Source organism: Saccopteryx leptura, chromosome 1 (assembly GCF_036850995.1).
Source record: "Saccopteryx leptura isolate mSacLep1 chromosome 1, mSacLep1_pri_phased_curated, whole genome shotgun sequence".
NCBI lineage: Eukaryota > Metazoa > Chordata > Mammalia > Chiroptera > Emballonuridae > Saccopteryx > Saccopteryx leptura.
In genome coordinates, this window is record NC_089503.1 from 98988795 (window position 1) to 99014559 (window position 25765).

At 45.0% G+C, this 25765-nt stretch overlaps 1 protein-coding gene across 10 annotated transcripts in view; it reads right to left on the reverse strand.

Annotated features, from left to right (window-relative positions):
• Window positions 1–11157, reverse strand: part of KMT2A (lysine methyltransferase 2A) — a 112400-nt gene extending 101243 nt beyond the window's left edge. For 7 of the 10 annotated variants that reach the window (XR_010749909.1, XM_066372187.1, XM_066372216.1 and 4 more), the window contains exons 1-2: window positions 10722–11157; window positions 8576–8674 (exon numbers count right to left, since the gene is read on the reverse strand). Coding sequence is in view for 9 of the 10 variants with exons in the window: in XM_066372187.1 (XP_066228284.1) it covers window positions 8576–8674; window positions 10722–11156 (534 nt within the window). In the remaining variant the exon portion in view is untranslated. The remainder of the gene's footprint in view (window positions 1–8575; window positions 8675–10721) is intronic. The other 3 variants (XM_066372209.1, XM_066372199.1, XM_066372201.1) reach the window with 1 other exon arrangement.
• Between the last annotated feature and the right edge of the window lie 14608 nt (window positions 11158–25765).

Consider the following 25765-nt stretch of genomic DNA (forward strand, 5'->3'; position numbering starts at 1 on the left):
CTCCTATAATTAAACTGTTAATTGCACTGATCTCTGTAGCCTTACAATCCCCAAGTAGAACCTTGAGAACAAATGTCTAATAGTTTCCAAGTGTAGACTAAGGCATCCGAACCCCCGGGGCCAAAAACCCTGAAGAGCCTCAGAGTTGTAAGGAATCACTAAATACTCACAATTTAAAAAAGACAATAAACACAAGGTATAAAGACCAAAGTAACCAATTCCAATACAGCTGCCTGGGCTTGATAACTAGGCAACTCAAGGAGGCACTGTATTCCTTGGTATTGTTGTACCTTTTACTGTCCTGTTTTTTCTTCTCCCTTGTTTGCATTATCTCTAATTATGTTCTAGTTGAACACCAATGGTACCCACTGTTACCAAGATAAATGGCTAGCCTTCAGCTTGGTTCTAGCTTACTGAGGAACCTAATGCTCAGACTAAAATTAAGAACATTCAAGTCTCCTGATCTGTGGTGGCGCAGTGGATAGAATGTCGAACTGGGACACAGAGGACCCAGGTTCAAAATCCCAAGGTTGCTGGCTTGAGTGTGGGATTATAGACATGACCCCCATGGTCGCTGGCTTGAACAAGGGGTCACTCGCTCTGCTGTAGCCCCATGGGTCAAGACACACATGAGAAAGCAATCAATGAACTACTAAGGAGCCTGACCGGGCGGTGGTGCAGTGGATAGAGCGTCGGACTGGGATGCCGAGGACCCAGGTTCAAGACCCTGAGGTCGCCTGCTTGGGCGAGGGCTCATCTGGTTTGAGCAAAGCTCACCAGCTTGAGCCCAAGGTTGCTGGCTCGAGCAAGGGGTTACTCGGTCTGCTCAAGGCCCGCGGTCAAGGCACATATGAGAAAGCAATCAATGAACAATTAAGGTATTGCAATGCGCAACGAAAAACTAATGATTGATGCTTCTCATCTCTCTCCGTTCCTGTCTGTCCCTGTCTATCCCTCTGATTCTCTGTCTCTGTAAAAAAAACAAAAAACAACTAAGGACCTGCAACGAAGAATCGATGCTTCTCATTTCTCTCCTTTTCTGTCTGTCTGTCCCTATCTGCCCCCCTCTCTCTGTCACAAAACAAAACAAAAAAAGTCAAGATTATAGCATTCAAAGAGGTATATGTATGTGTATATACCTCAAAGTAATGAAAACCAGTTATCCTGGTGAAAGAAAGATTAGAGCATTCATATCCTTTAAATCAGTGGTCCCCAACCTTTTTTGGGCCACGGACCGGTTTAATGTCAGAAAATATTTTCACGGACCGACCTTTAGGGTGGGACAGATAAATGTATCACGTGACCAAGACAAGCGTCAAGAGTGAGTCTTAGCCGGATATAACAGAGGGAATCTGGTCATTTTTAAAAAATAAAACATCGTTCAGACTTAAATGTAAATAAAACGGAAATAATGTAAGTTATTTATTCTTTCTCTGCGACCAGTACCAAATGGCCCAAGGACCGGTACTGGTCCGTGGCCCAGGGGTAGGGACCACTGCTTTAAATCACTGAATCCTAGTAATTAAGGATTCCTACTTACCAGGCAAAATGCTAAGTACTTTGCATGCATAATTTCAATTAAGTTTCTCAATAATCTTACTAAGCACAATTGCCAGCAATTTACAAATGAAGAAACTGAAGTACAGAAAGGTTAAGAAATTTTTCCAAGGTCATTCAACTAATATATGGCGGAGCCAAGATTTGAACGTAGGCCATCTAAATCCAGAGCCCATGGTTTTAACAGATCTTAATTATACTGTGCTATACTATCTCATACTATTACAGATTAGATAATGAGATTCTCCCTCTCCTTTGAAAAGGTATTTATATATGCATAAGTAAAAAATCCTAGCTGCAATTACAAAAGAATCTCCTCATTAACTAAGCTTAAAGAGATGTCATCCACATGGTTTTATTGCTTATAATTAAAGGCAATAATCTAGGGACAATGTTGTATGTTTGTATTTGATCTAAAAATTAGTTAACACTCACAAATGAACAGAAGTTGAATATAGGGCCTGACCAGGCGGTGGCACAGTGGATAAAGCGTCGGACTGGGATGCGGAAGGACCCAGGTTCGAGACCCCGAGGTCGCGCCAGCTTGAGCATGGGCTCATCTGGCTTGAGCAAAGCTCACTAGCTTGGACCCAAGGTCACTGGCTCCAGCAAGGGGTTCCTCGGACTGCTGAAGGCCCGCGGTCAAGGCACATATGAGAAAGCAATCAATGAATAACTAAGGTGTTGCAACGAAAAACTGATGATTGATGCTTCTCATCTCTCCGTTCCTGTTTGTCTGTCTCTCTCTGACTCTCTCTCTGTCCCTGTAAATAAATAAATAAAGGTGTTGCAACAGAAGTTGAATATAGGCATGTGTACATATTTATTCTTATCAGTGTAGATATTTATTATAGATATTTGTAATTAACTTCTCTCCAGTTTTAGAACTGAAATAAAAAGGAAAGCTTAATGAAAAAAATTTTTCTCCAAAAACATTCCTCACAAATAACATTACTCTCCTAATTCAAGACAGAAAGCCACAATTACTTTGACACTATTAAATGAGAAAGAAACAATACTGCTTCTTCAGCAAAGCATGGATCCTAAGGGTTGGAGCTCTCTAAAACAGCTCGATGTTAGAAAGGTTCATAGTTCTCACTGCTGAACAACATCAAAAAATCTATGCCCAAACATTCCAACCAAACACAAAAAACAGAAATGCAAGCCCTAGCTGGTTGGCTCACCGGTAGAGCGTCAGTCCTGCGTGTGGAAGTCCTGGGTTTGATTCCCGGCCAGGGCACACAGGAGAAGCATCCATATGCTTCTCCACCTTTCCCCCTCTCCTTCCTCTCTGTCTCTCTCTTCCCTTCCTACAGCTAAGGCTCCATTGGAGTAAAGCTGGCCTGGGCACTGAGGACAGCTCCATGGCCTCTACTCTAGCGTTGCAGGCGCTAGAATGGCTCTGGCTGCAACGAAGCAACACCCCAGATGGGCAGAGCATCGCCCCCTCATGGGCATGCTGGTGAATCCTAGTCGGGCACATGAGGGAGTCTGTCTGACTGCCTCCCAGCTTCTAACTTTGGAGAAATACAAAACAATACAAACAAACAACAACAACAAAACAGAAATGCAAGAAAACACATAAAACATGTGGAAGAAACTGCAAATCCAGAAATAAACGCTAGTGGAAAAGATCCTACCCCTGGGAACCACACAAGGCATTGCTGTAGCAATAATTAAAGGTAAGATATCTGGGGAAATCCCTTTGGTCTATTTGTCAAATAGAAAAACAACTACTCATTTCAAAGAAAGGGGAATTTTTATACACAGCACAGAAAACTGCCAACTAATTCTTACATTTATATCTTTAACTGTAAAACTCATTAGGTAGTACATTCAACACCTAAAAAGTTAAACCAAGTTTGGCCTCTAACAAGTTTTGTACTAATCCTAGAAGGGAATTTTGGTCAACCAAAACAATTACAAATCACACAACAAAATTCTTCCTTTAAATGTCTTAGTCCTTAAGAGTAAACTCTGGCAGGCTACAGCTGGCTGGCTTCCCCTGTGTAACCTGACAAGGTACACAGCTCACTGAAATATTTAATAGTGGTAGTATGGATTTCTTTGGATGGGTCAAGAAAAACAGCTCATCCTTTTTAAAAACATAAAGAACCATTTTATGGGATGTCATTCCCTTTATCCAAGTGTCTGTGCATTTCCTTGGGGCTTTCTCAGAGACCTTATTGAGGGGAAAAATAAAAAAGAGTAACAAAGCTCCCTTTTCTCTCTCCATTCCCAACACAATCCACCCCAGCCACAGGGCAAGTGGCATCCACATTGTCATAAATGCCAGCAATTAGAGAATTAGGCCATAAAACCACCCACACTCAGGTAAAAGAGTGCAGGCCTCCAGCTTTTTTTAATGCATGCCATAAAGAGCGTTTGCTGGTCTTTCATGCCTTCTTCACAACCAATGAAATGACAGGAACAAAAAAAGATAGCCCTTTGTCTGCCTGCCTGGTGGTACTGATGGAATCAATGAAACCATCTAGGTCCAGGTAAAGGATTTAAGATTCCCTTTTCTTAATGAAAATTGCACTTCCTCTAGTATGCCACATAGCGACCCATTAAAGGATACGCTGCTTTGAGCACTAACACAATGGACACTAAAGTGAAGTTCCATTTTCCAGAAAAATAATTTCGCCTTATTATGCAACTACTCTAGAAGCCTAGCCAATTCCTGAACTTCCTGAGAAATATTGGAGCCTACAAAATATTAATTCTATCGTTTCTAGAACTTCCTGAAGTATTTTTTTTAATCAAAAAGTTAATTCAAATCTCAAAGTTAACCTTTATTCAGTCTATGTTTTAAAATGTGATACAATTTAGGATCAATCAATATTCATTGATTGTCTTCAGAACTAACCAGTCCACAAAAATCACAAGACTTTCACTGCATGTTAAGGTATTTTGTTGTTATTGTTGTCTTTTAAGAGAGAGAGAAAAACACTGATTTGTTCTTCCACTTATTTATGTATTCATTGGTTGACTCTTGTATGTGCCCTGACTGGGGATCAAACTGGAAACCTTGGTGTATAGTGATGATGCTCTAACCATCTGTACAACCCAGCCAGGGCCCATAGGTTTTATTCATCAATCTTTAAACCATCTAGGTAAGACCTAAACAAACAGATTTTAACAGTAAACTCTTTAGCTTCCGCTTTCCTACCAGTGCCTCTGGGGTTAAGAATCTGATTAAAATGTAGATAACTCATGTCAGAGTCATTAGTACTTTAACCTTTCTAATATCTGAAAATAACATATACATAGGAAAGAAGATTCCATCCCAGCAATCCTAGAATTCCCCCCCCAAAAGTAATGATAGTCACAAAACTTCCTTTCTCAGAGATCTGTTCCACTGGGCTCTCCACCTTGGCAGAGGAAGAATGGAAAGAGACAAGAAGGCCTTCAGTTAAATCTAGAAGTTGAAACTGTGTGCCAACATTAGTGGAATGTGGGCAGGCACAAAAAAATCTTAATTAGGAGATCTACAATTAAAATACAGTGAATCTCCAAAAGAGAGAGGAACTGGAGTATAGGATGCCTCAGAGCAAGCAAAGCACTGCTGCAACCCTCTGTAGCCACAGGGCTAGGTAAAGTGATGGGTATTGAGCATGCACAGCTCAATGGAAAGAAGGACAGCTCCAAGGTGAGCAAAAAGATGGGAACTGAGTGAAGATGGGAGTATTTTCTTAACTTCCAATCAGAAGATGAATCACTATTTTGTGAATAGTGATTTCCTGCAGGAGCATGTGCCTTAAAATATTTATATGGAAGGTAAAGATGAACACATGTTATATGGTTTTCAGTGAGAGATGAAGAAAAGTTCTAAAGACTGCATTTCTGATGCTCAGCATAAACCAAAAAAGTACCACATTTTAGGGCATATTAACAACCACTCCCTACAATGTAGGTACTATTGCTTTGGATTTTTAACTACATTAGTATATTGGACTTTCCATTTTAAAAAAATTCTAGAGAGGCCTGACCTGTGGTGGCGCAGTGGATAAAGCATCGACCTGGAAATGCTGAGGTCGCTGGTTCGAAACCCTGGGCTTGCCTGGTCAAGGCACATATGGGAGTGGATGCTTCCTGCTCCTCCCCCCCTTCTCTCTCTATCTCTCTCTCCTTTCTAAAATGAATAAATAAAATAAAAATAAAATTAAAAAAAAATTCTAGAGAAATACAATACCTAGACTGAAAATAACTTCCCTTTGGAAGTTACAACATTGAAACATGAAAATAAATTTAGCCAAATAAGAGGGACCTTTAACACCAGATGAGTTATATTTAATATTTGATCTTCATTTTTTTAATAATTAAAATCGGTCAAGTTCAGCAAATAACGTTTTCCATACAGTTAAGTCCTTATTTTTTTTATTTTTTATTTTTTGGTATTTTTCTGAAGCTGGAAACAGGGAGAGACAGTCAGACAGACTCCCACATGCACCCGACCGGGATCCACCCGGCACTCCCACCAGGGGGGGATGCTCTGCCCCTCCGGGGCATCGCTCTGCCGCGACCAGAGCCACTCTAGCGCCTGGGGCAGAGGCCAAGGAGCCATCCCCAGCGCCCGGGCCATCTTTGCTCCAATGGAGCCCTGGCTGTGGGAGGGGAAGAGAGAGACAGAGAGGAAGGGGGGGTGGAGAAGCAAATGGGCACCTCTCCTATGTGCCCTGGCTGGGAATCGTACCCGGGTCCCCCGCAACGCCAGGCCGACGCTCTACCGCTGAGCCAACCGGCCAGGGCCAAGTCCTTATATTTTGTTCATACAATGAAACCTTTCCCACCAAGTTGATATTTCCCTGCCCAATAAGCCAGTTATATGGGCAAATTACAATAGTATTAAATATAACCAACTCTTCAAATAAACTCAGAATAAGAAGTTCTGACCTAACCACCAAAATATTAACATATTAGAAAGGAATCAGAACACTAAAGTAGAAGAGAATTCATGAGCTAATATTAACCCAACTTTTCATTTCACAGATCAGAAATTTAAGGTTAAACATGAATTGCCTAAAGTCCCATAACTGAACAGCGAGTTCAGTGCAAGGAGAGTCTATGCCACTGACTTCCACTCCAAGTGCTTCTAGTCCATTTGTATTCTCTGCTTCAATTTCCTTCTGCCAAGCTGAGCTTTAGCTGTGAAGGCAATGAAGGAGCAACTCCCACTCTTGGTACATAAACTCAATAAACATTAAAAAAAAAAAAATCAGACACTCTCCAACTACAGAACCATCATATTTTCTAACCTCAACTCACCTCAGTCTATCTCATCTAAACTGCCATTTCAAATGAAAACAAATACAATTCAATGCAATTCAGTTTCAATTTATATCTAATTAAAGTTTGCCATATTTCATGATCAGGATGGAAAGTTTGCTTTCAACATTTTGTGAGGTGGTAGGGAAGATACCTGGATTATGAAATTAATAAACAAAGACTAGATGCTGATAAATAAGACATTTCTGGGGGTTATATTAAAAGGGCCCAAATTCTAAGTCAAAAGAGAAGATGCTGTACCATCTTTTTTTTTTTTTTTTTTTTTTACATAGATGGCAAAGTAGAATAGCATTAACACTACCTGACACAATCCTCAGTGAAGTGGGGCACAGATGCTATGCTGGTGAGAAAGGAAGGCACAAAGACAGAGCTCTGTGATTTCTTATAGTGCTCGATAAAAATCAGGCTTTAATTCTACTTCATAATTGTCATACAGAAAACCAGAATAGGATACTAGCAACATTTATATGTTTTTAAAAAATAATTCCATTCCAAAGAAAAAAGAAAAAAAAAAATTCTATTCCAACAGAATTTGGTCATGGAGAACTCCTGCAACTACCAGAGAAGTATTCAATAAGTTAGGGCCCTGTGGGGTGAAGGACAAGTCTGCCATGGCTTAAATGAGTTTAAACAGGGAAGTGATCTGGAAGTTCTATTACCTTTCAACCACCTTACCTTACTAGTTCTATAAGTATTAACTTGGGTTTGTTATGAACAAGTTAGTTATTACTCATTTAAAGCAAACCAGAATTTAAAAAGGCCACAATCATTTTGGGTCACAAACCATGTCCTCATAAATCCAGGCAAAACTTGATACTGAGCTGTGAATGAATTCTAAGAAACAATCTTTAGAATTCTATAAGTATGTCAGCCCAGGGGAATCCTAAACCTCCCTCTCGGAACTTTGTCATTGGTCTCTAAGACCCTATAAACAAAATGCTTAGTTTCTATACTGAAAACTATGAAGTCAAAGGACATAATCACCATGGTTTAGTACTAAACCATACTATGGGTTAGCACTAATCAATGCATACCACCAACCCATACTAGATAGCCTCAAACTATCATATAAAAAGCTTACCAATAAAACAACAGCTCATTTAAGCTCGACTCAGAGAAAAATACTCAAGTTTAAGTAAGCAGTCAACCACTTTCTCATAATGAAGTAGCAACTACTGTTCAGGCAAAACTTTTAAAAGAAGAAGAAACTTACTAATACAACCTTATTTGAAAAGCTGAAATTCCTTAACAGGATTCATTTGCTACATACTACTGCTAAGCAAAATAATGCCAGTGGATAAGAAAACATTAGCACCTGATTAAAACTGTAAAGGTGATTTATGAAAGACCAACAGATAAAATATTCTGGTGCCCAGACATTAGGTCCCTGAATCCAGGTGGCTCTCTTTCTCACCAGTCTCTTAAAAAGCTGTAATTGGAAACTGTCAGCGTAAAACTTTCCCTTTTAATATGTGATAACATTTGGAATGTGAACACTTGGTCCTTCAATACAAAATATAAATCATGCTAAACAAGAAGAAAATGCTTCTCAAGATCCTCTTAAAATAGACTAACTTATCCTAATAGAGATTTTCTTATACTCAAATACACATGGGGCTAAAATTCTACACACAACCAGGCAAGTCTCAATTTAAAAAATAAGCAGGTAAATGAAATGTCTTTTTTTTTTTTTGCTGCTGTATCTTTTAGAAAAGCAAAATCAACTCACATTTAAGCACCAACTCCATGCAAGTAACCTGAACGGTTCAGTCTTTTTGTCATGTATGAGGCCTTTGGTTCTCCAACTACATGGGATCTGTGTTGTTAGCTTAAAAAATACAGAATTGGCCTTTCAAAAAAAAATAATAATCTACAGCAACCAATAAATAGTCTCAAGCAACCCTGCTGACTGCAGCTGCCTTCTGAAGGCTGGGAAAAGGAGGTGGAGATAGAGCAGAGAGAGGCAGGGAAAAGGGACGCTGCAGCTAGCTACACAGCAAGGAACACGCCCCCATCATGTCCTCCTTGCTCTATCAGAAGGCGGGTTGTTGTCAGCCTCCTGATGAGGCTGCCTTAGAAACGATTTTAAAAAGGAGGCAGGAAGATTCACAACTGAAAAATGCCAGCTCCTTGAAAGGAGGGGCCGGGATAGCTAGGTTCTCCTCCCCCACTTCTTCCCAGGATCTCTGCATATATCTAAAGGGGTGCAAGGCACAATAGGGGATAGGGGTTTGCCCAGGATATTTTGTGTGCACTAACGGCAGAGCACGCAGGAAATGCCTGGTTATCTTTCCCTTTCTGTTTCAATCAAGAGCGCTCCAGAGCAGCAACCCCATACCCCCTTTCCTTTTGGCTCATAACAGCCTCTCTCACCCCTCTTAACATCTCTCATCCTCTTCTCCCCACCCCACCCCCGCCCCCACAATTCAAACTCCCCCTTCTGCATCCAATGGAAAATAATCAATGTGTAATGTCATGGCTGAACCTGAACTCAACTTCCCTTCCCAGGGCAACTTTCTTTTTTGCTGAAGGAGTCTGAATAATGCTCATCAAAGCATCCCCATCCTCACCCCAGTACTAATGTGGAAGGGGCAAAGATCTTGAATTAGAGAGATAACCCTAACTCTAAGGAATAACTTTGCTTCATAACCCCTTTTTTTTCAACCCAAAGCAATCACCATCACACACTAAAGTAAAGCTGTCCCTCATCTACCCTCACCACTCCAACCCTGCTTCCCCAACCCTTTCCATGCCCCAGGGTTAGCCTAGGAAAAGGTGGATCAATAGTGAAATGTCGGAGAAAAGGAGAAGGCCAAGAAGGAACTAGGGTTGGAGACTGCGTGCTCTCCAGTGCAGTGGGTGGGGTAGGAGAGCTGCTTCCCTGGGAAGATGCTGCCCAAGCCCCCCCACAAACACCTCCCCTCACAGGGGCCCCTTCCTCAGAACTGGAGGGAAAGCCTGCCTCCTCTCTCGGGGAATAGTGGAAAGCTGCTCTTATCTGAGCCTAGGGGACATTGGACTATTTCCCCCTCAAAGACGCCACTAATCCTTCATTCTAAAGAAGGAAAGGGTGGAGTGAAGGTAGAGTAATTCCCCGCTACCAATAAGCTAGCAACTGTAGCTCTGCAAGATGGGGAAAGACTGCTGTATAAGGATATTACCGTTATCTTCAGCGGGAAAGGAGGTGAAGGGAGGCAAAGAGGAAAGGAAAGTAGTTTTTCCCCGCGGGAATAGGGCGGGATGAGGGAGCATCGATCTGGTGGGGGCGGGGGCGGGGGTGGAGGGTGGAGGTGAAGGAAGGGGGAGTGGCTGGTAGTGTAAGGACCTGGCCAAGGGATGGAGAGAGGGTTCACCGGGATTTCGGAAGCAAAGTGCTGAAGGGACATTGGCCTCCAAGGATGGAAGAACGTGGCCCTGGATGAGGCCATCGTCCGAGAAATGACCAAGAGAAAAACTGCCCCAAGAGTAGAACATCTGCCCAGAGAGGGAGGCGGGGATGTGGAGGGATCAGATCTCTAGGAGGGAGGGTGGGAGGAATCTTGCTTGGATGAGGTAATCTGGAGAAGGGAGGAGGCGTTCAATCCGGGATGGGAAACCCCAGCGAGGGGTCTATGCCAAGGCGTTTGGGCAAGGGTCAAGAGAAGGAGGGGTGCGGGGGTCAGACCCCCTCAGCCAAATGGGAAAAACCCCAGGGTGGGTACGCCTGGAGGCCTGAACGCCCGTATGGGGGTCCCAAGATGAGCGAGCCATTTGCCCCGGGTCAGGGACCTCAGGATGGTCCCAGAATTAGGATGCTCCACAATCCCGGATGGGGGAGGGGAGGAGGCTCCGCAGAGGGTCGAGACCCCGGACTTGGGGGTTCCTCGCCCCCTTACCTCTCCGCTGCCGCCTCCCCCGCCGCTCTCCCCAAACACCGCCCGGAACCGGCGCAGGTTGGTGCCGATGGCGGCCGAGACCTGCAGCGCCGCGTCGAAGCCCGGGCCCACCCGGAGCAGAGCCGGCCCAGAGGAGGCTGAGGACGATGACGAAGACGAAGACGAGGCGGACGACGAAGAGACTGCTGAGGCGGCGGCCGCTCCCCCTGCAACCCCAGCCCCGCTGCTTCCCGCCGCCGCCGCCGCCGCGGCCGCCACAGCCGGGGGGGAGGGGGGCGCCCCGGGGCCGCCACCGCCGGCCAGGGGCCCGGGGGGAAGCAGCAGGGCCGGGACGCGTTGGCGCGGGGCGCCCCCTAGGCCCCGGCGCCCCCCGCCGCCGCCACCCCCGGTGGTCCCGGGTCGGGCGGGGAAGCGCCACCGACAGCTGTGCGCCATGTTCGCCCCGTGAAGTGAAGCAGCGAGAGGGAGAGGCGACAACACAGGGGGGCGGGGAGGCGGGGGGGGTGCCGCGGGCCCCGGAACCAGCCTAAGTCGCTCGGCGCCGCCCCGCGGCCAGCGCCCTGCCGGCCTCCATGCAGAGCGCCGGGCCGCGCCAGCCAGCCCGGTAACCTGGATACCCGGCTCCGGCCTCCGCTCCTGCCGCCGGGTTGCTGCTACTCGATCCCGAGGCCCGGGCCGCCGCCTCTTGCCCGCCCGCCTGCCCCGCAACCTGAATAACTGCATGCCCCGCCCTCCGGGAGCGGCAGAGCTCGGGAAAAGGAGGGGGGAAGGAAGCCGAGGAGCCCGACGCGGAGCGCGGGTTCCGGGGAGAGGGGGAGGGACCGCGGACTAGAAGGGGATGGAGGCGGAGGAAACCAGGCCGCCTGCAGCCTCGGGAGTCCAGAGGCCGATTACACACGTTCCGGGGATGCGCTGGGAATCGAACCGCCCGAGAGAGCTCCCTCTAGGATAACGCGGCTGCCGGGTCGGGGACTAGTGAACCCTCTCTGCCTCGGGGCACGGATACGAGATGGGTCAGCCCTAATTCAACGCCTCTAGAATAAAAGACCCCTTACTGTACTACTTGCAAAACGGAAACGTTTACCAGTTTATGCAAAACAGAAAGGCCTTCAATGAACGCGCTCTAAAAAATTTTAAAGAGCCCCTCCCATTCTCCTGCTGGAGCTCTCTTCAAAATGCACACAGCAAGTGGCAGGTCTACCGTCACCTCCTCTCCCTACTATGCACTCGGGGCTGAGGGACCCCTGTTTTTCGTGTCCTGCAGTGAGTTGGGATGTTTCTCCAGCCCGGGCACTCGGCCACGGGGCCACGGCGTGCTCGGCTAACAAGGCGGTGTTACAACGTAGTTGAAGTTGGGTGGCTAACGGAGCCTGGAGGGAAGAGGCGGGCAAAAGCGCCCCCGCCCCTTCCTCAGTTCTTAGCCTGCCGCTGCATGCAAAGCAGACCCTAATATATGCATGCAAAGGGTGGGGGACTCGTGAGCACGTTTCTGATTAAGAGGGGGAGAGAAAGAGCGCTGGGCATTATGAAACACTGGGTGGAAGGGGCCCGCCGGCGGCGATCTCTGAGCGGGGTTAGTAGGCTGAGGGGGGCGGGGGAAGGAAGGAGGAGGGTTAGGGCGGGGAAGAATATCCACCCGGTTTACTTTATTGCGGGAAAGTGGGGAGGGCGTCTCAAGCTAGGCGTTAGAAGCCTGCAAAGCTGGGAAAGCAGAGAAGGGAGGGAGGGGTTTCTGCCAGCAGCACTTGGCGTAGGCTGAGGTTGGAGGATCGATACACAGTCTGCAGGCCCCGGGGCAGCCTCCATCCCCTAAACCAAGGCGGAGTTCGCTGGAAGGTCACGCAGCCTTCCTGGACTCCCGCACCGGTACAGCACACTGCCTGTGATGTTACTGCCTGGGGCGGCGAATTTGGGAAGGAGGGGGAGGATCGTGGTGTGCAGGTTGCAATCAGCTTTAGTCCTCTGGAGAGTGCACCGTACGCTTCCAGAGAAGGTCCACGGCCTCCTGGTGCTGAAAACCTGCGTCCCTCCACTGCCGAAATGTTTGTGCTGAGCGAACTATGGGGTGGGGGCGAGGGGGAATAGCATTGAAAGGGAAGACACACAGGCAAGCTCCAACTCTTCCCGGATCGATCGTCGTTCCAACCGCGCAGGATGGAGCCCAGATGGTTTGCAAAGCGTACGCACAGAACCATATACTGTTGTTACGTCGCGTGGTTTACTAGATGCAAAAAGGGTGAGAGTCGTGGCAGAATCTCTTAAACGGCAGCCCCAAGATTCTGCTAAGGAGGGCATAGGCACCCCATTGTGGAAGGTTTCTCTATTGCAATATATTTAGCTTTAGGAGCTGGGGGTGTTGCTTCAGTGTAGCTGCTCTGATCAGTTACAGATTGGCGACCACGTGGATTCCCTCAAGCATCCTGATTTGTTCCCTCTGTAGCTTATTTTTCTTTTGTATTTGTCCCCCCTTCTTTAATATGCGTAACGGTCTGCAGAGGTAATAGGCAGGGGACTGAGTGACAGGCTTTATATAATTGTGTCCACAGGGTTTCTTTCAGTCCTCCACCCTTGAGAAAACAAGCTGGCTAAATTCTGAGTAACCTTACTTCAAGCACACCTCATTTGGCATAGGTGGGAGGTCCACAGGTTGGGGGCAGCATGAATAAAAAATGTCTAAGATTGTGTGAAATCTTCAGAATCAATCCTCTAGGTAGAAAAACTTGAAAAATCATCTAGTTTGTCTCTTTGCCTCCAGGCTAGACCAAAAGGAACCAAAGCAAGTCACAATTTACTTTATTGTTGGAGCTGTAAGGCAGAAATAATAACTTACGTTTGTTGAGTGCTTTCTGTGAACCTAAGTGCTTTATGTGTACTCAGTTCTCACCAGCCCTTTGAGAAATTTCTGATTTTACAAATGGGAAAACTGAGGCTAATGTCCAAGGTCACACAATAAGTAGGACCAATACTCATTGGGTCTGACGTCAATATCCATTAACCATACTGCTGATCCCAAAAAGATATACCATATCTTCCCATGTATAAGATGCACCCTTTTTTGAAAAATTTGGGGTCTAAAAACTGGGTGCATCTTATACAGTGGTCATAGATTTTTTAACTTGCATTTCCTACTTTTTCACACTTGATGAAGAGTTGTCCCAACCTGGATCCACCTGGCAAGCCCACTACGGTGTGATGCTCTGCCCATCTGGGGCATTGCTCTTTTGCAACTGGGGCCATTCTATGACCTGAAGCAGAGGCCATGGAGCCATACTCAGCGCCCAGGCCAACTTTGCTCCACTGGAGCCTTGGCTGCAGGAGGGGAAGAGAGAGAGAAAGAGAGAGAATGCTGAGGTTACCAGTTTGAAACCTGGGCTACCTGGTCAAGGCACTTATGGGAGTTGATGCTTCCTGTTCCCTCCCCACCACACACACACACACACACACACACACACACACCCCTTCTCTCCTCTCTATAATGAATAAAAAATTTTTAAACAATTATAAGACAAGGACTTTAACTAAATAAAAGTGTTCAAGTATGTTTAAAATTTATTTATTCACTTTAGAGAGAAGAGTGAGAGAGAGAGAGAAAGGAAGAGGAGCAGGAAGTATCAACTCCCATATGTGCCTTGACCAGACAAGTACGGGGTTTCGAACTGGCGATCTCAGCGTTCCAGGTCAACGCTTTATCCACTGCGCCACCATAGGTCAGGCCAATAACTTTATGTAATACATTTTTTTTTCAAATTTTGGACCCCAAAATTAATGTGTGTCTTATACATGGGAGCATCTTACACATGAGGAATACGGTACTATGTCACTTCACACAGATTAGGATTGCTACCATCAAAAAAGCAAAACAGCCTGACCAGGCAGTGGTGCAGTGGATAGAGCATCAAACTGGGATGCGGAGGACCCAGGTTCAAGATCCCGAGGTTGCCAGCTTGAGCGCGGGTTCATCTGGTTTGAGCAAAGTTCACCAGCTTGGACCCAAGGTCGCTGGCTTGAGCAAGGGGTTACTCGGTCTGCTGAAGGCCCACGGTCAAGGCACATATGAGAAAGCAATCAATGAACAACTAAGGTGTCACAATGAAAAACTGATGATTGATGCTTCTTTTTTTTTTTTTTCATTTTTCCGAAGCTGGAAATGGGGAGGCAGTCAGACAGACTCCCGCATGCGCCCGACCTGGATCCACCCGGCATGCCCACCAGGGGGCAATGCTCTGCCCCTCTGGGCGTCACTCTGTTGTGGCCAGAGCCATTCTAGAGCCTGAGGCGGAGGCCACAGAGCCATCCCCAGCGCCCGGACCATCTTTGCTCCAATGGAGCCTCACTGCGGGAGGGGAAGAGAGAGACAGAGAGAGGAAGGAGAAGGGGAGGGGTGGAGAAGTAAATGGGCACCTCTCCTGTGTGCCCTGGCCGAGAATCGAACCCGGGACTCCTGCATGCCGGGCCGACGCTCTACCGCTGAACCAACTGGCCAGGGCCTGATTGATGCTTCTCATCTCTCTTTGTTCCTGCCTGTCTATCCCTATCTGTCTCTGAAAAAAAAAAAAAAAAAGGGCAAAACAGCCTGGCCAGGTGGTGGTGCAGTGGATAGAGCATCGGACTGGTTCGTGGAGGACCCAGGTTTGAAACCCTGAGATCGCTGGCTTGAGCATGGGCTCATCCAGCTTGAGCGTGAGGTTGCTGGTTTGAGTGCGGGATCACAGACATAACCCCATGGTCTCTAGCTTGAGCCCAAGGTCGCTGGCTTGAGCAAGGGTTCATTCACTCTGCTGTAGTCCCCCCCATCAAGGCACATATGAGAACACAATCAATGAACAACTAAGGTGCCGCAACGAAGAATTGATGCTTCTTATCTCTCTCCCTCCCTGTCTGTCTGTCTCTATCTGTCCCTCTCTCTCTGACTGTCTCCCTGTCTCTGTCTCTGGTGGTGCAGTGGATAAAGCGTAGACCTGAAATGCTGAGGTTGCCAATTCAAAACCGTGGGCTTGCCTAGTCAAGGCACATACGGGAGTTGATGCTTCCTGCTCCTCCCCCTCTTCTCTCTCTCTCTCTCTTTCTCTCTACTCTCTCTCTCTAAAAATGAATAAATAAAAGCTTTAAAAAACCCCAAAACATTGCTATAAACCTGACCAGACGGTGGCACAGTGGATAGAGTGTCGGACTGGGACACAGAGGACCCAGGTTCGAGACCCCGAGGTCACCAGCTTGAGCGTGGGTTCACCTGGTTTGAGCAAGGCTCACCAGCTTGAGCCCAAGGTCCCTGGCTCGAGCAAGGGGTCATTTAGTCTGCTGTAGCCCCCCCGGTCAAGGCACATATGAGAAAGCAATCAATGAACAACTAAGGAGCTGCAACACAAAGAATTGATGCTTCTTGTCTCTCTTCCCTCCTGTTTGTCTGTCCCTATCTGTCCCTCTCTCTGACTTTCTCTGTCTCTACCAACAAAAACAAAAACAAAAACAAACAAGAACAAAAAAGCAAGCAAAACAGCCCTGGCCGGATAGCTCAGTTGGCTTCCCAATACACCAAGGTTGCAGGTTTAGCTCCTGGTCAGGGCTTTAAAAAAAAAAGTGAAACAACTGTTGGCAAGGATATGGAGAAATTAGAATGCTTGTGCAGTGTTAGTGAAAATGTAAAATACATCAGCTGCAGCCTGACTTGTGGTGGCGCAGTGGATAAAGTGTCGACCTGGAACACTGAGGTCGCCGATTCAAAACCCTGCACTTGTCTGGTCAAGGCACATATGGGAGTTGATGCTTCCTGCTCCTCCTCCCTTTCTCTCTCTCTCTCTCTCTCTCTCCTCTCTAAAAAAATAAATAACTAAATAAAATACATCAGCTGGAAAACAAACAGTATGGTGGTTCCTCAAAAAATTTAAAATAGCCTGACCTGTGGTGGCGCAGTGGATAAAGCGTTGACCTGGAATGCTGAGGTTGTCGGTTCAAAACTCTAGGCTTGCCCGGTCAAGGCACATATGGGAGTTGAAGCTTCCTGCTCCTCCCCCCATCTCTCTCTCTCTCTCTCTCTCTCTCAATCTCTCTCTCTTTCCTCTAAAATGAATAAATAAATAAAAATAATTTTAAAAAATTTAAAATAAAATTATCATATCTAGAAATTCCTCTTTTGAATATATACCTCAAATAATTGAAAACAGGGTCTCAAAGAGATATTTGTACAACCATGTTCATGGCAGCATTACTTTATAAAATTATTTTATTGTGCCTGGCTGGATGGCTCAGTTAGTTGCAGCATCATCCCAAAGTGCAGAGGTTGTTGATTCGGTTCAATCCCCAGTCAGGGCACATACACGAATGGATTGATGTTCATACCTCTCTCCCTCTTCCTTCTTCCTCTCTCGCTAAAAATCAATCAATAAATTAAAAAATTAAAAATAATAGATACAAATTTTTATTGAGTTTATTGAGGTGACATTGGTTACTATAATTACACAGGTCTGAGGTGGACAATTCCACAATACATCATCTGTAATTGCATTGTGTGCTCACCACCCCAAATCAAGTTTCCCTCCATCACCATCTGTTCTTCTTTGGCATCGTTATTCACAATACTTAGAAGTAACCCAAGGGTCCATCAACCAATGAATGGATAAGCAAAATGTAGTATGTTAATACAATGAACTATTATTCAGTCGTTTTTTTGTGTGTGTTTTTTTGTATTTTTCTGAAGTTGGAAATGGGGAGGCAGTCAGACAGACTCCCGCATGCGTTCGACTGGGATCCACCCGGCAGGCCCACAAGGGGGTAATGCTCTGCCCATCTGGGGTGTTGCTCTGTTGCAACCAGAGCCATTCTAGCGCCTGAGGCAGAGGCCACAGAGCCATCCTCAGCACCCGGGCCAACTTTGCTCCAATGGAGCCTTGGCTGTGGGAGGGGAAGAGAGAGACAGAGAGGAAGGGGAGGGGGAGGGGTGGAGAAACAGATGGGCGCTTCTGTGTGCCCTGGCCGGGAATTGAACCTGGGACTCCTGCACGCCAGGCCTGCTCTCTACCACTGAGCCAACCAGGCAGGGCCCTATTATTCAGTCTTAAAAAGGAAATAAAGTCTGCAATATACTACATTATACTAAGAGAAATAATCTAGTCAAAAAAGACAAATACTGTGTGATTCTACTTATATGAGGTAGAGTAGTCAAAAATTATAAAGACAAACTATAATGATAGTTGCCAAAAGTAAGGGTGAGGGAGGTTGGAGTTATTGTTTAATGGGTATGGAGTTTCAGATCTACAAGATAAAAAGTTAATGGATAGATGGTGATGATGGCTACACAATAATGTTAATGTAGTAAAAAAAATTAAAAGACATTCTGTGTAGCCTGACCTGTGGTGGCGCAGTGGATAGAGTGTCGACCTGGAATGCTGAGGTTACTAGTTCAAGGCCCCGGGCTTGCTCGGTCAAGGCACATACAGGAAGCAACTACTATGAGTTGATGCTTCCTGCTTCTCCCCCCACTTTCTCTTTCTCTCTCCCCTCTCTCTAAAAATCAATAAATAAATTTAAAAAAAAAGACATTCTGTGTAACTTAAACTCCATATGCTTTTTTAAATTTTTATTTTAATTCAATTTATTTTTCTTGAATACCTAATATAGTCATATGGCTAAAAATTCAAAGGAATTAAAGATTTCAATCCAGTCTTGTTCTGAACTACCCTCCCCCCCCATTCATATCTTATCCTTTCTTAAGGTCAACTAATGTTATCAGTTTCTTGTATATTCTTCTAAAGTTAGCCTATGCCTATATGAGCAAATAGACATAGAAATTTTTCCACAAATGAAAGAATTTTGAAGCTGTATCTTAGAAATCATTCTTGTCAGTGGTCAGCATTTCCTGCATGTAATAGATGTAGTTCTCTGATGGTTGGCACTGAAGTTATTTCCAAACTTTTGCTATTTTAAACAATGCTACAGTGCACAACCTTGAACAAATGAAATTTAGTATATGTGTAAATATATTTGTAGTATAAATTTCTGTAAGTGGAATTGTTGAGTCAAAAGATATATACATTTGTAATTTTTTTTCTTTTTTTCTTTCAACATTTGTAATTTTTTAAAAAATATCATATCCGTTTTTTTATTATTTATTTATTTATTCATTTTAGAGAGGAGAGGGAGAGACAGAGAGAGAGAGAGAGACAGAGAGAGACAGAGGGGAGAGACAGAGAGAGAGAAGGGGGAGGAGCCGGAAGCATCAACTCCCATATGTGCCTTGACCAGGCAAGCCCAGGGTTTCGAACCGGCAACCTCAGCATTTCCAGGTCGACGCTTTATCCACTGCATCACCACAGGTCAGGCTAACATTTGTAATTTTGATAGATGTTGCTAAGTTGTCCCCTGTAAAGATTGTACTACTTCATACTCCCATGAGCAAAGTTTGAGTGCCTCTTTACCCACATCTTTCCACAAAAGATTTTTAACTTCTCCTCTTTGGAAAGATATCTCATTGCAAACCAGTATTGTGGTGAAACTAACATGGGCTCAAAGTCACAAATCTAGGCTTGAAATGCAGATCCAATCATTGTAGCTATGTGATCTTGAACCAGGCACTTTGGCTCATTATGCTTCTAATTTGCAAAAATAAGGATGTTAATAGCAACTTCATAGGATATTATAAAGATCGAATGACAGGTAAAGTGTCTTCTCTCTCATTCAGATAGAAACATTTACCCCCCAAGGATTTCCTTAGGCGTTGGTGAAGATACCCCCTCTCAAATCAGCAATTTCCTTTCTTTAATGGGGCCCCCAATGGAAAACATTGCATTAATGGTCCCAAAAGTCCTCTTGCTAACAAAAGAACGGTGGCTGAGTCATTTAAACTTACCCATAGAAAAGCTTGATAATTACTGAACAGAGTACTGTTCCAAATCCTCAGATGCTGCTTTCTTCTGGGGAAGGAACGGCCAATTCCATCACTCTTCTACAAAGGCACCCTTCCATAAGCAATGGATGCCATTTGCTACTGCTGTGAGTCTGTGAGTTTGCATTTCCGACCTCCAAAAGAATTAGGTATAGTTATACTTGTGACTAAAAGACTACAAATACTGACCGCAGCTGGCTTTCTTTAAAGGATTGGGTATAGTCCTGGCCAAAGGCAAACACTAAATGATTTTTGGGCTGTGAGCTCCATGAGAACAGGAATTGTGTATTACTTATCTCTGGATCCCAGGTGCCAGGTAGTGTCTGTACTAGCACAATTAGCTGTACTCTTGGACCTTGGGATTCATACCCAAGGGATCTTGAGTTGTCAGAGGATTTGACAATCACGTGTACTGGGCCTTTTTTTTTTTTTTTTACATTTTATTTAAAATAAGTTCAATTGTCTCCATTTGAAATTGTACCAATGTGTAAAATTTGTATCTCTCAAAGAGAGAAAAATGATGGTAATAATTATTATTTGATTATTACTGTTTCACCTTGTATAAGCTTAAAGGAAATGTTGCACTAAAGCATTTCCTTTCCCTTTCTGGTTCTCTCTAACTTGTACTCTTCTAGTAGTCTTCTGATTGGTATCCTTACCATCAGCCTCTGTGCTTTCTGATTTTTTGTCCTTTTATTTATTGAATATTAACTTTATGCCAGTTATTATGTTAGATCTGGAGATGCAAAGATGCTATGTCACAAAACTTCCACTGAAACATGAGAAGGAAAGGGGCCTTTGAGAAATAGAGTGCTTGATTGTTGCTTGAACATAGGTACATGTGGGAAAATGTAAAAAAAAAAAAAGGATGACTAGCCAGATCATATTAAGGAGTTTAGATTTTTATCCAGAAAGGCTAGGAGAAAATGGAAAGATTTCAAGCAGGGACTAATGATGGAATCTGTGCTACACCATTGTGGCAACTGAGCATAAGAAAGCTGGCTGATGGTGAGACTAGAGGCAGAAAATGTGTTTAGGATATTTCTGACCATGTCCCAGGGCTTCAGACTCATATCCATATGCAGTAATCCAGACATTGGATGCAGTGGAAGTGAAAATGCAGGAATAAGGACACCTTCCAGAGATTTAGCAGATAGAATGACTTTGGCTGTTTATTTAGATATGGTGTTGGTCAAATAAGTTTATAAAATGTGATTTTTATGTCTGCTCACTTATAGTTTGCATTGGGGGGCTGGGCAGTGCCAGGTATATGTGGTCTGTGAAATTGCAAATTACCTTCCTGCTTGGGAAGGGCCATTCTTTTGCTAATGTTTGCTGGAGGAGAGGATTTTGTGCCAGAACATTTTGAAGAAAGAAGCCATGTTTGCACAGAGAGAGCAGACAGAATGCAGAGTGCTGAAGAAGAAGCCATGTTGGCATGGAAAGAGAAGGTGTGCAGATGGGGAACCAGAGCAGTGGGGCTTTGGGAGCCCTACTGAGACTGGTGGAGCCTTTGATTCTAGGAGGAACCGGAGAAGATCCTCCGGTTGTGGAACCTGAGAATGTGTCAGTAGCTTTGCGAGCCCTGTGTTTGCTGGCTGGCTGGTGAGAGACTTTAATAAAGGAGAGGCCCACCATTTTTTGGCTCCACTGTTTCTTTCTTTCTTTTTTTCTTTTTGTTTTGTATTTTTCCGAAGTTGGAAATGGGGAGACAGTCAGACAGACTCCTGCATGTGCCCGACCGGGATCCACCCGGCATGCCCACCAGGGGGCGATGCTCTGCCCATCTGGGGTGTTGCTCTGTTGCAACCAGGGCCATTCTAGCGCCTGAGGTAGAGGCCATGGAGCCATCCTCAGTGCCAGGGCCAACTTTGCTCCAATGGAGCCTTGGCTGTGGGAGGGGAAGAGAGAGACAGAGAGGAAGGAGAGGGGGAGGGGTGGAGAAGCAGATGGGCGCTTCTCCTGTGTGCCCTGGCCGGGAATCGAACCCGGGACTCCTGCACGCCAGGCTGACACTCTACTACTGAGCCAACTGGCCAGGGCTCCACTGTTTCTTTACCATCTTTCTGAATTTAATGTAAACCTGCACATGCATGGCCATGACAGCTGCCAAGTACTGACCATACATATGGGAAATGAAGAAGTTGCCAGCTGGAGTTGATCAAGCAAATGATTCCACCAACTAACTAAGATAAGGACAACAGGAAAAGGATGTTTTTCCTTGGAGATGATGAGTTTGGTTTTAAAAAGTTAAGTTTGTGAGGCTTGTGAGATCTGCAAGTAGAGCTGTCTAATATGCAGTTCGATATATTGGACTGGCACTCAGGAGAAAAGGCTAAAAATATAGATCTTGGACTTGGAAATAAAGATGGTAATTGAAACTCTTATTGGTGTTGGGGTTCTTGGGTTCCCCAAGATAGAAATCAAGAGGAAACTCCAAAAAAATTTCCAGACAGATTTTATTAAGTTTATGCTCAAGCACAAGTGAGGCAGCATAGGAAGGTCCACTGAACTGACTTCAGGGCTGACTCTGCTTCGCTGCTTTTATAAGATTTTATTTATTGATTTTTTTGGAGAGAGAAGGAGGGGAAGAGCAGGAAGCATTAATTTGTAGTTGCTTCTTGTATGTACCTTGACTGGGCATGCCCAGGGTTTTAAACCAGCGACATCAGCATTTCAAGTCATTGCTTTATCCACTGTACCACCACAGGTGAGGCTGCTTGGCTGCTTTTATAAGTTGGGGACAAAGCAGGCTTGCATGAAAAGGTGGGCTTGCAGTGCTCTTCCTTCCAGGAACATGCTCAAGCCTTTTTCCTCCCCCTCCCCAGGCATGTTTCTCTTTTTCTCCTAAGCTCCCCTTCTTTGCCTGCCTCTGTAACTTGTTTCCTAAAGCCCATTTCTTCTACTTCTGTGACTTTATAAATAAACTTTATCAAAAAAAATAAAAAAAATAAGCTTTCTCTTATATTTTGAAAAAAAGAGGGTGCTGTGAAGGGTTCTGGGAGTGGAATTTTCTGTCAGGGTGGGGTTACTTCCTTCTTTAGTGAAGTTGCTTGGCAACTATCTTCACACCTGCCACTGTAGGGGCAAGATGGCCATGTTACTCATTACTGCCACCCCAGGAAAGTCCTATAGCTGCCAAACCTTGGTCAACTGTGCATGCAAAACAGTGGTTTCCACATCTTCTGGCCACCTGGTTTTAACTTTGCTTCCTGGCTACTCAGTATTTTTCCATTCTCTGGCCCAAGTTCCTGTATTGTCTCAAAACCATGGGCATGGATAAGGCCACACAGAAAGAATGTGTGTAGCACACAGGGGCAAAGGGGTCAAGAACAGAACCAGAAGAAACCCAGGTCTATCCAGTGGGCTCACAAAAAGTAGCCAAAGAAAGGAGGCTGAAAATGCTCAGTGAGGCAAATGGGGCAAGAGGGAAGCCAAAAGAGAGAGTTTCAGACAGAAGAGCTATAAACAATGTCAAATGTAGCAGAGAAGTCAAAAGCAAAAGGACTCAAGAGTGTTCCTCATAGTTCTAGGGAAATCACAGAAGATCCCAGTAAGTGCAATTGCAGAGGAAAGGTGAAGTCTGAAGTAAGAATGTACTTGGTTGAGAAAGAAATGGCAAGGGGAAGGAGAAGAAAGTGGAGGCAGCTCTTTGGAGAGGCTCAGCTCTAAAAGGGAAGAGGACTGTAGCTGGGCCCCTGAACACGTGGTTAAGAGTTTTATTTATTTATTTATTTATTTATTGTACTTTTCTGAAGTTGGAAACAGGGAGGCAGTCAGACAGACTCCCACATGCACCCGACCGAGATCCACCCAGCATGCCCACCAGGGGGCGATGCTCTGCCCATCTGGGGCGTTGCTCTGTTGCATCCAGAGCCATTCTAGCGCCTGAGGCAGAGACCACAGAGCCATCTTCAGCACCCGGGCCAACTTTGCTCCAATGGAGCCTTGGCTGTGGGAGGGGAAGAGAGAGACAGAGAGGAAGGAGAGGGAGAGGGGTGGAGAAGCAGATGGGCGCTTCTCCTGTGTGCCCTGGCCGGGAATTGAACCTGGAACTCCTGCACGCCAGTCCGATGCTCTACCACTGAGCCAACCTGTCAGGGCCTATTTATTTTTCTTTTCTTTTTTTTGTGGCAGAGACAGAGTCAGAGAGAGGGAAGGTAGGGACAGACAGACAGGAACGAAGAGAGATGAGAAACATCAATTCTTCGTTGCAGTTCCTTAGTTGTTCATTGATTGATTTCTCATATGTGCCTTGACCATGGGGCTACAGCAGACCAAGTGACCCCTTGCTCGAGCCAGCGACCTTGGGCTCAAGCTGGTGAGCCTTGCTCAAACCAGATGAGCCCGCGCTCAAGCTGGCAAACCTCAGGGTCTTGAACCTGGGTCCTCCGCGTCTTAGTCCGACGCTCTATCCACTGTGCCACCGCCTGGCTATTTTTTTTTAAGCTATGATTTTGTTATAAAAATAATGTATACAGCCTGACCAAGCTGTGGCGCAGTGGATAGAGCATCAGACTGGGACATGGAAGACCCAGGTTTGAGACTGCAAGGTTGCCAGCTTGGGTGCCGGCTCATCTGGTTTGAGCAAAAAGCTCACCAGCTTGAGCCCAAGGTAGCTGGCTTGAGTAAGGGGTTACTTGGTCTGCTGAGGGCCCGCAGTCAAGGCACATATGAGAACGCAATCAATGAACAACTAAGGTGTTGCAATGAAAAACTGATGATTGATGCTTCTCATCTCTCTCCATTCCTATCTGTCTTTCTCTGTCTATCCCTCTCTCTGACTCTCTCTCTGTGTCTGAAAAAAAAAATGTATACAAGGTAAAATTTTTCAAGTATAGAATAATGTAAAATGAAAAAGGTAATCACTGGAAAGTTTGTTGTCTAATATTTCAGAATATGGACAAGCACATATATATCTTTTATATGTGTATATATATGGATGTGTACACACACACATATTTTCTTTACTCAGTGTGATCACCATACAAACAACTATACCTGACCCTTTAATCTTTTTCACTTAACAGTAAAGTTCTGGAAACCTTCCACATCTTTCTGACGTTACTTTCTGTGTGTGTCTCTCTCTCAACTTCATTGTGTTCTATTGCACTGAACTCCTTTCAGTTCCTGGAACACACCAGGCACACTCACACCTGAAGGCTTGTGCACTTGTTGTTTCTTCTGCCTGGAATGTTCTTACCCCAGATATCCTCTTGGCTCCTCTTTCCCTGTACATCTCTACTTAAATGCCATCTCCTCAGAGAGGCTGCCCCCTATTGTTCATGATGCCTTACTCCATTTTTCTTCATAGAACTTTATTATGCACCTGTGGATTTGGTCAGTGTCAATTTCCCCCACAATGAATATGAGCTCCGTGAAGGAAGGGACGTCGTTTCACTATTCTACATCCAGAACCTAGAGCAGTACCTGAACCCTAATAGTACTCAATGAAATAGGAAAGGGTATATAAAGCTAGAATAGTTAGCGTAGTATTATGGGTAACAACATAGTGATTGATGCTGCAAACTCAAATGTGCTTGGGTTCTAATCTTTATTTCTCTGTAGGGTGTTCACTTGGGTGAGTGAATTAGTGTCCTTTCTTAAAACAGGGTCATATGAGTGCCTAACTCCCTGGGTTGTTGTGAGGTTTAATGTGTGAACATATGGAATGTGCTTAGAATAGTAACTGACACATGGTAAATTGTAATGAATGCTCCTTGCTATGTGTATTCTAGAAAAGCACTGTAGTAGCCCCAACATTAGTGACTCCCTTCTTTCAGCTCTTCTTCACTTCTTTATTTCTTCTTAGCTTCCTTTCTCTGCCCTTTGCCCCTTAAACACTGGTGTCTCCTGAGTCCTTTTCATTGCTCACATTCTCTTGGAGTGGACTTAAGTTATTTACTGCTACCCGGGCTGAAGAGTGCCATAATTGCAGCCCAAACAGCAGGCTTCAGACCCTTGCGTCCAACTGCTTTCAGCATTTCCATATTAATTACTTGTTAGGTTGTATGACTCACTGAACTGTGGATTCCTCAAGGGCAGAAAGAATTTCTTGTTTATCTTTATCTGCTTCTTCAGGGGTGGTGCTCTGGGTAGGTATACTTTGTAGGTGCTCACAGTCTTGTGAAGAGAAATAGGCAGTGAATAAATTATTATAAGAAGT